The 10,726-nt window shown below is 35.2% G+C and overlaps 1 protein-coding gene across 1 annotated transcript; it reads right to left on the bottom strand.

The window, feature by feature from the left end:
- Positions 1-4,319: 4,319 nt before the first annotated feature.
- Positions 4,320-10,533, bottom strand: Prosbeta5 (Proteasome beta5 subunit). The gene is made up of 6 exons (XM_085961100.1): positions 10,310-10,533; positions 10,109-10,207; positions 9,926-10,025; positions 7,594-7,787; positions 7,217-7,355; positions 4,320-4,705 (listed from the first exon to the last, which is right to left on the bottom strand). The coding sequence occupies exons 1-6, from the start codon at positions 10,454-10,456 to the stop codon at positions 4,515-4,517; spliced, it is 870 nt and encodes a 289-aa protein (XP_085817226.1). The 5' UTR covers positions 10,457-10,533; the 3' UTR covers positions 4,320-4,514.
- Positions 10,534-10,726: the final 193 nt, after the last annotated feature.

Raw genomic sequence — 10,726 nt, 5'->3', positions numbered from 1 at the left:
TTAAAGCTAATTTATGATGTGTGTTTATCTCACTTATCTGGTCAACTCGACACGCCGGGCCCCCAGGCCTAGAGCCCTGTCAGCCCTTCCCAGCCATGACCTATACCACTCCGGAATTCAGGTGGACACCAAGAATTCTTTGACAGTTCCATTAGGGATTGGGTTTCTAAAAAAGCGCGGCATCAGTGTTTCGAAATTTTTGTGTTAGAAATTAAAATCTAAGAAATTTTTCTAAAAAGGGTGCTGGAGAATTACAAATCATTTTTATTTGTCTATGTATAGTTTATTGGCTTTCAATTTCAATGTTTAAAATCAATCTGACAATTGAGGTGTTTTGGGGGGTGCCAGGGCCCCTTGCCCCCCCCCCTGGGTGCGCCACTGCTCTACAGTAGCGTTTTCCAAATGGTATATGCGGTAAAATTAATATGTACTGATAAATCCAGGGTTCCGGTCTAGCTCAGACGATGTCCAATTCGAACCCTGGTATCATAATTTTTTTAAGTAATTTCGTATGGTGTTCGTCTTCTTCGGTGTTTTTTTTGTCAGTGTTCGGCACGGAGTAAAAAAATAAGAAAAACTCTGGAGAAGTAGTATTGTCCCACTTTATTCATGTATCGTTCACATTCAGCTTATAGTTATATTACAGGTATTTATTAATACTAACTTATAGTAAACTTTAGACTCTAGACCGTCTCATGAGACCGGTTTCCATCCATAGAAGGGTTTCAGGACCCTAATACTTCGTTCGAGTTCAGAATTTATTCGACCCTCGATAGTAGTTTATTGTACGTAATTTATTTTAAAATTCGAATCCGTTACCGTAAAACCCCCTAACTTCGCCAAGTGTCCCTAACTTCACCTAAATCAATTAAACACTAAAAACTCATGTTTTTACTATTGCACCACTTTAAGTCACTGAGGCGATTTTAAAGATAATATTCGTCCTGTCACCACACAATTTTCAAACCGCCATTATTTTCGCCGTGTTTGTGTTAGTACCGTTTTTTCGAGTCCGGTTTGAAGAGATTTTTTCGGAATACCTCTGAACTTTTGCTGATTTCTACGAATCTTGTAGAGGTAGGTTCTTCATATTTTTAATATAATATAGTGATATAGTCTGCTTGCCAAATGTAACGTGCGATTTCCGATATTTATAATAAAACATCAATTATTTGAGTATGCAATGTCAGGCTATGTTTTTTGAACTACTTGTTCCTACACTTCCCCTGGCTTTAGGGTTGTCACAAAAAAACGATTTTCTTGAAATAAATGTGTTTTTTTTATTTTTATTGTTTTTAGACTAAAAACTATTCATTTATTTGAATCACCAGTTAACAATTTTTCTCATATTTCCTTTATTAAAAATTTACTATGTAAATCAACACATAAAAATGATACTATAATGCTTTGGGTTTTGGCAGCCCTAGCGTAAATTGGTAGGTTGTATGAAACAGTCATTGAAGTGATTCCTATCTTCGCCAACGTAGATATTTCTTTAAAATATGTCAAATTGTCTCAAGCATAAGACCTGAATTTGCTTAAGGCTATTTTTTAATAGATTTCGTGAGTATCCATAGACAATATTTTTTTATTGTACCTACTAAAACACATTAGGCGAAGTTAGGGAATCGTGCCGTAACTTCGTCTATATAAAAAATAGTGATTTATTGTATTATTTAGTATGAAAAGGGTATTACTTCAATATAAATAAAATTAAACACTATCATTGTGCATTTCATAAGATCTATAAGACTTCATATTGGTGGATATTTTGGTGGCAAAACGACTTTCTGTTAAAAAACCGGGCGAAGTTAGGGGGTTTTACGGTACTTCATAGTCACTTTCTTATTATGTGTGAATTAGTCACAATTCAAACTTATTATCTTAGAGTTACTTTTTTATAGCACATGAATTAGTCGTAATTCTAATCAGTTATTTTATAATTATCTGTCATTAGTTTCGTCACAATAGTTATTTATAATATTCAGATATCGCGCTCGTCTGTTACAGACGGCGGTTGGTTATTCGCCGTATAAGGCCAGCAAAATGGCCGCCCGTTACTACAATTTCACGCGATCGACTCTACGACTTGCCCGGCAACGTTTTATAATTCCGCCCGAACGGATCTTTTTGTATGCAATTTCTTTCTTGTTACCACCAGACATGGATTTTGCGATGAACGGGTTTTTTCTTTACTGACTCGCGCCGTAGCTTTGCGTACCGGAATTTACATATATATTTGACATGGGATCCAGGTCGGGATCCCTTGTTGCAACTGCTTTTTTGCGGGAAGAAATCAAGTTTTTATATCCTCTGAAGGAGGTCGCGGTAGTGGGGGGTCTTGGACATTTTGAATTCGGCCGTTACATTTCAATTACCGCCAATTTTAGCGCGTAATTTTAATTAATTAATAGTTTTGTTGTATGTTAATTTCTGATTATTTTACAATGGTAATTAGCTTGTAGGGGTGCTAATGCAAACGTCCGACTTGAAATATTCGGAGAAAAGTCAATTTCAAATCAATTAATCTTCATTTTAAAGTACAGATTTTCATGAACATTCTCCGAATGGCCTTATCTGGGTGTCAAACCGTAGTTGACGGAATTCCTTATTGGATGGGCCCCATGATTAGTATCCAAAAAGAGAATACTCACCGATTTATCGACGTTTCAGAGCGTACATTTGAATAGCCGTGTTTACATATTTATAATTATTTTCTATCAACTCTTTCATTCCTCTGGTACAACCTGTTATCTTTCTCATTCATTCTTTACACATGGCATTACAATTTTCATACGTTTTCAACTAGACATTTTACTACATAGTTTTATACATGATATTTTAACAACTCGCGTAGTAATACGAGTTAAATGGCAAAGGCCTAATATCACTCATCATCTCGCGTACTTTACTTGAACCTGATCTTCCACGAACCGTGTCCTCAGCCTCAAAGACACGGGCCGTGGGACTTATTTCTGGAAAGAAACGTCCCTCTGGGTGGTCAAGGGTGCGGCTTGGTGCAGTTTATTTGACTACGAGGCCAATGGCGTGTTCAGGCCACTCTACACCCCTAAAATGTACTCTAGGTATAAGACCCAAAGTCTGAGGTCGTGACAGTACCTATATTTAGTGTTTTTTTGTATATTTGAATTATGGAGTTGTCAAGTATCGATACACAATTAAAAATTCTATCATACAACCACATAATTTTAAATAATAATAATATTGAAGATACTTTTTACTAATCGAGAGAATTTGTGATGAGTGTTTAAATCACTTATCCGGTCGATTCGCCACGCCAGGTCCTTCCTGAGCCCGGGCCCCCAGGCTAGAGCCCTGTCAGCCCCCCCTTTGTGGGGGCCATGATCAAGGGTCTGATTCAAAACCCAGGTACAACCCGTAGGTATGACGAGAAAGGACGAAGCACCCTTCGGCATTCAACGACAACTTTAACATTGTATTTTTCGGAGATTTGACCTGGGCCCCTAGGACTGATTCATTCGAGCTCTCTCCTTTCAAGACGTCGGCTGGACGCAGCTGACGTCCCAGCTAAATTTATTTATTTTATAATTAATATTAATTGTATACATATGCTGTAAATGTATTCCGAAAAATAAAACGCACTGTTTCGCCGTCAATTTCATTCGTTGTCTATTAACACATATATGTCGCCGGGAGAGATCAAGCAGACGATACCCCATAACAACTTTATCATGGGGGGGGGGGGGGGGGGGGTACAGTGCAATCTACGTCCCCCCACCCCGTCCTTTCAGAGGTGACAGTATATATTATATTATTATCTGGGGTGTTTTCAAATGATGTCTATTGATAGTCTGTCTTCTATAAGCTGGCGTGCCGGTTTCCGCGCCGCTTCAGCATCCATCTCGTTCCCTCCCATTGTAAACTTGCGACAGTTGAACGCCATGGCACAATGCTTTCCGTATGAGGTGTACGTCAATTTATAGAATACAGACTCTAGTATCATTTCTACACCACCTGTTATAATGCTATCTTGATCGCACCGCTTACTTCCACATTTCTTTCACACAATTTATTATTGAGTACATCTCTTTTTGTCAGATTTACTTTTAGAAATAATATCTTTTGTACCTAATAGAATGTGACCCTGTTTGAAATGTGAATTTTTTATATTCATGACAGAAAATTAAATCTGAAGGATATCTATCAATAACTATGTGTTTTTGAAAATTATAACATTTTTATTAGACGTAATATTGATGATTTTAGGAGATGACGAAGCGTACATTAACTGAAGTATCAGCAGTTTAAGGGAATGGGAAACCTAGTGACAGACAATGTGTTTTAAATTTTTTTTATTAGGTAGGTATAACCGCCACAATTTTTTGTATAAAAGTTCGACACGTCATCTTAAGCTCTCGCAGCAATAAATGTAATCGTAACAATTCAATTTTTAAAAATAAAAAATGGGACATTTCAGGTTTAGATGTGTAGAATGGATTACATAATACTATATCTTAAATATATTAATTTGTTTATGCCGGTGTCATGGAAGCGTCGATTTTCCCACCGGCCTCCTTGTCTGCCGCATATTTATAATGAAGATCCATGCAATCGTCATTGGAGATATTCTTCCAGCCATCCTTGGTGATGTGATAAACTCGGACTATACCGCCAGAGTACGCGTCCCTCAGAGTCGCGTGGTAGATTGATCTTCTGCCCAGCTCTACAATGCATAACAAAAAATGTAATTTTATTATTAGTATGCATGAGATTCCCAAAAACCTTATAGGCTATATACTGCACGTTTGTATGCATGAGTACAAACGTAATTAGCTGTTAAGTGACGTCACAAATGTGAGATCTCATGTGTCATGGTGTTCGTATTATAAAATTTCATTCCCCGATAAATAATTCAAAATTTTGAAATTGTAAATGTGTCTGAAAGTGTGCGAACGGTACCATATAAATTTAATAATTATACATGAATAATTATTATAAACTTTAAATAATTTATCAGCTATTTTATCACATGTATTTTAAAATTATTCTACTGTGCGAAAGGTTGTATTGCCAGTAAACTTTACCATTTGGTGGCAACACTGAATACATTTGGTGGCAATACTGAATATTATTATGACTAACTTCACTTCAATGGGACTTCTTCAATTATTATGAGAAATGTCAAAACAGAAAACGCAAATGATTTAGACAATAATATGTAATGATCTCTGTATAATATTATCATTTATAAAAAATCACCGTATGACACTATTGATGTTTCCAGTGTATTTGAGAGTTGTGCCTTGTTTATTACAGTTATCTTACAATAATTAACTAGGTAGGTAGGTACCATAATATATAGAAGAACGCAGAATGCTTCCAATTGTATATTTTAATGCCAGATACAGCAGTAGGTACATATTTTTGCGGTGGTTTAGCGGAGATATTTTATCGTAATCTAACGTAAGTCCATCTTATGTGTCCATGAGAAATATTGCAAGCGAAATAGGTACGAGGCATTTTATCAGTTACCTACTATCTAGATTATAGACTAGGGATCAAAATTATACGTATTTTGTAAACAGCACGACTAGGAACTGTTTTTAGAGTTCGCAAATGTTTTACAGAATCTACAAAACGAACAAGGGTCTCAACCAAACGTTTGTTGCAATGAATGCAAAATTAAAATGACATTTGAAAGTGACAGCTGAGGCAGCCATTTTTAATGGCGCGTGACGTCAGATCGCTTACGTCACAAACAGTGTTATAAGCTATTCGATGGAAAATCGGTTAAATAGCTTATAAAGAATTTGGGAATCTCATACATACGGCCAATACGTATGAGTAATGAAGATGAAGTAAACTATAATAATTATTAAATGCCAAAAAATTCTATCGCCTTTCGACAATTGTGATGAGCTATATCCGTGTATGGCGTGAATATGTTGATGTCTAAAACCATCAATTCTCAGGGTAGCTATTTGTACATTTAGATTATATTATGTTTTTGGATGTTTTAAAATTTTAGTAATATGTTTGTAAATTCTCAACAAACCAACATTTAAAAATATTCCTGATTTACCACAAGAAAGCTAACCTTAGAAATAGCTGCCCTAAGAAAATTTATGTTTTTAGACTTATCAACATATTCTTTTTGTCTTCAATTTTAAGGACTTATCGCCCTCTTCCTTTCGCCCACAGATTTGTCACTGATGTCATGCCATTCTTTTCAAAATCCATGTCAATGTGTAAATAAAATAAAATATTATATAATAGTGTCAGAATAATATTGGTGTCCGGCGTTTATAAACCATATTGATAAAAAGGTTTTGCAATTCGACAGCTGATAGAATAAATTAATGGGTGGTGTATTTTTATTATATTATGTTTATATACGCTGCATGTCCCTTGAAAATTCTTTGCAGTCGTGGCATCGAAATAATGATACATAGTACATATTCTAATTTTCACATAGAAGTTTACGTTTTACTAAATTACGCAAGCTTGCTTACACAAATGGAAATGGTGACATTGTCATTTTGACATTCCATTTTAAAATTATTGTTTCAGAATCTACATTAATATGATGTCGATCATTAGGCTGCGCAGAATAACGGCAAGCGATGAAAAATTATAATGAAATCTTCAGGCTACACATAGGAAATTAATGAAGTCATCAATCTGACAGGAAGTGTTGACAAATAATTACCACCAATGGTGGGAGTGCATTACGATCATGTCCCCATAATTTTATGTTGTTATTCATAATGTCAATATTATTATCATTGCAATAAACTGTATTTGAAATATCGACTTTTATTTGTTTTTGTCACAATTTCGTTTTTATACTTACTGGCTTACATAGTCAAAATTTATAGTCACGACAATAGATGGCGGCAATTATAGAGGGCATTCTGTTGTATGGAACTTAAGCCGCATTTAGACTAAGCGAGCGAATGTTTGTTCTTCCTCCACTCCAATGAAATTCTCTTGACGTAGACGCTTTCTGTTGAGCGAGCATAAGAATTTCGCTGGAGTGGGGGAAGAACAAACATTCGCTCTCTTGGTCTAAATGCGGCTTTATGAATCTATATTTATATGTCTGTTATCTATGGTTTGAGCCAGGACATAGACTAAATTTGTTAGGTGAACAAACAAATAAACCCTATTACGATACAATCACCACCGTCCGCATTTAAATATTAGCTACATAACACCATTATTATAAGCATACCATAAGCCTCATCATTGGTAAGATCCCATTTGAAACCTGCATCGAACACTCCGAAAGCATATATGGAGCCGGATCCCGCAGAGAAACACTTTCCGGGAACTCGAGTTCCTTCAGAGTCCACATAGTAAAGGCTAGGACCCTGTAAAAAAAAATACAGTTTCAGTAAATGAATAAGAGTATTCTAATATTTCTAAATAAAATTGCAATTAATCAATCAATTGAATTAGCATTAACACGGTAGAATTTTATTAAATGTGAAGATTTTAAAACCTATTTGTTATCACACTACAAACCCACGCTCGTAAGTTATTATTCAATCATTCTGAGGATGGGTTTGTAGAAAGAAACAGCACTGTATAATAATTAAATGATCATACTCTCTTGTCCCATCCGGCAAGCATCATCCCCATACTGAGTCCCATTCCTTTGTAGCTGTAAACCATGTTGGCCATGAGCTTTGAGGCGGCGGCTACGCTGATCCTTTCTCGGTTTCTCAGCTCATAGAGACGGCACTGCTTTGCTAGGACTCTGTCCCAGTACACGCAGTCCGCGGCACCGCCCGCCAGGGTTCCTACACACAATGGTAAGTAAATCTAATTAGGACTTTCCAAATTATTCATGTTATATGCAAGGGATCTTTAGATTATATAAATACGGCCCAGCATCACTGAATAGAATTGTGGAAAGGAATAGACTAGGCATTATTTAACCTTCTCTGTCAGTGTGCGTACCTACAAAGAAACTTCATTGTTATTTTTGTATCTCCATATATCGATACTCTAGTTCTATAGGGAAACAACTCAAAATACCTTGTTCCAAGATAATGGCGTTAGAAAATTTTGAACAAATTTTCATTTCGATGTTAAAGCCTTGATTTTTGAAGTAAATGTATTTATTTTTACTTAGTTCAAATGAACTTAGCAATGCAAAATGAAATGTTACAGTTTAACAAATAATTAACTCAGACATTCTCGTTAATATTTGAATTAATGATTAATCCCAAAAACAGTTATTCGATTTTTTTTTATTGAATTATGAAGATACAACCGTTCTACATTAAATGGCATTATTAACTCAAAACCTTGAAATTTTGAGTTGTTTCCCTATAGAACTAGGGTATCGATATATGTGTAGCCTTATCTCTCGATTCAGCATGATTTAAAAAAAATAATACCATAATAATTGATGAAATTTGAATTTAAATTGACAAAGTTTTGTGTACTATTTTATTTATTCTATTTGAATCATTTTTAGCGACTCGGGTTACACCTTTCGGCATCTTCACGAATTATATAAAACTGGCAAATATACATCTGAAAAAATAACCTGTCCAATGTATATTTAAAATAAGTAAATGTGTATAATATATATATTTATCCAGCTATCATTACGGCGTCCACCAGCATCCGAATACCGGACGCATGTTGTTGGACGATGTTGATATAGATTGAAAAGTTTTGTGATTACCCAAATGGTGGCCGACCTTAAATAGGAGATGGCACAATAAGAAGAAAAAGAATGTGCAGAGTGGTCGATGATGTCGAAAAGTGAAACCAGGATCGCTAAAAACGATTCAAATGGAAGTAAAAAACTGAAATTAATTGGAATTGACATGCTTTTTTGCAAGGTGTCATTGTAAGAAGCTCTCGACATTTGATCACTTCTTCCACTTTTTAATTCTGGTTTTAGCACTAAGTAGTTTTGCGCATGCTTTACGTTGAAAGCGTGTTATGCACCGCGCCAACTGTCTACACTGGTATGTCAAATAATATGCTGATTTTAGTACAAAGATGTAAAAATTATAGTAGGTACCTAAGTAAAGTATTTTCAAAAAACCATAGTACACAGAACATTTATCATTTTGAATCCTTCAAAAAGTCCAACGGTGATGGGGCTACGTGCGTTAGTACTTTCATCACGTAAAACAGTAATATTGAAATCGATGTAAGGCAGGCAATGCACAAGGCTACGGCACTGCGATGCATTCATCTAGCGAACGAAAAAATGCCTAAATGTATAAGGGCTATTTAGAGGGCATCAGAGTTTGGACAGAAAGGAATCATATCATTTTTTTATATGATAACACTTGATGCAATATTTTGTTTGAAATAGTAGCAATAGAAAAATGGCTGCAAAAACAACATGACTGCTTGTTTTGATGTAAAATGCCCTTCTTTGCAGTTTTTTTTCTGATGGTTCATCTAAATATGCTAAATAAATGATGACTTGCAGTTGATTTCATCGTTAGCCATTGTAAATCTTTCTCAACTTCACATTAATAATATAATTAGACTACAGCTCTAGGGTTTGAATTTAACATGTTTGGCTTAACCGGATGGTTGCCAATGACGTCTTAAGTTGCGAACTTTTCCTAGAACAGAACGCCGCTCATACAAAAATGACATCTTTGGACGTCCCGCTTCAAACGGGATTATATGTAAACGTTTAACGTAAATCAATTTTTTTAAACATACAAATATGTTGGACACACAACGATATATATTGGTAATATCGTCATATACTCAGAATTGAAACAGAATTCATTTTTACCACTTGAAACGTAAATTGATTTTAATTTTTTATTTGGCAAGGTACCGCCATACATACACCTACCGGCAGTAAAAAGGTTAAGAAAATGTAAGGTAAATGATTAAGAAAGATCGTTGTCACTAAAAATAAATTAAGAGTTATTATGAAAGTGATATTTACCTAAAAGATAATCATTGATCTCAACAATCTTCTTCATTGACTGTGATCCAATGAATTGACCCCCAGTCGCTCTCGAGTCCACTGCTAATACAACACCACCCTGCAGATAATAACACGGATACATTATGATTGATAGTTTGAATAGTGATTAAAACGAAATAATTAAGTAGGTAGTGAAATTACCTGATATTGAAAGCCTAAAGTTGTGGTTCCATGATCGAAGTGCAGTCTGATGCCTCTACCTGTGTCATCCTTTACAAAACGGGCCAAATTTTCAGCGGGCTGCAAATTAAGATAAGTGAAATATAAAATATATTCAAGCATAAGAATTCGGCGAGATGATGATGTGCAATTTCGGCGAGCTGAACATAACCCAAAACTTACGTTTGCATAAGGCGGTACGCTGAGTTCACAGTTTACCGAGAAGTTTTTGCTCATTCTAAACACATCGTCGTTTATTTCAACGTTGTAATGGTCGAGTGGGTTTAAATCCATCTTCTTAGCAAGACCACAATAATCTGCTAAAGCCATTTTTGTATTTTAGTTTAGTGAACGCCAAGTTAAAAATTGAATGACAAGCGACAATTCACAATACAAAATTGCAGATTGAAGTTTGTAACGAAACGTGAATAATGAATCGACAATTTAGTAACTTGACAATAAGTAAAATAAAATATAATATATTATTTTATAATACGTAACATTCGGGATACAGATGATCATTATTTACACTGCAATTCCAAATCTTATGAAAGCAAGGGAGCAATACAATTCTTATTTCGTTTAAAAAAAAAAAAATAT

This window comes from Rhyacophila brunnea, unplaced genomic scaffold (assembly GCF_057557595.1).
Source record: "Rhyacophila brunnea isolate RB1 unplaced genomic scaffold, BYU_Rbru_1.0 scaffold_12, whole genome shotgun sequence".
NCBI lineage: Eukaryota > Metazoa > Arthropoda > Insecta > Trichoptera > Rhyacophilidae > Rhyacophila > Rhyacophila brunnea.
The sequence above is the reverse complement of the archived record's forward strand: the minus strand, read 5'-3'. Positions and strand labels throughout refer to the sequence as shown.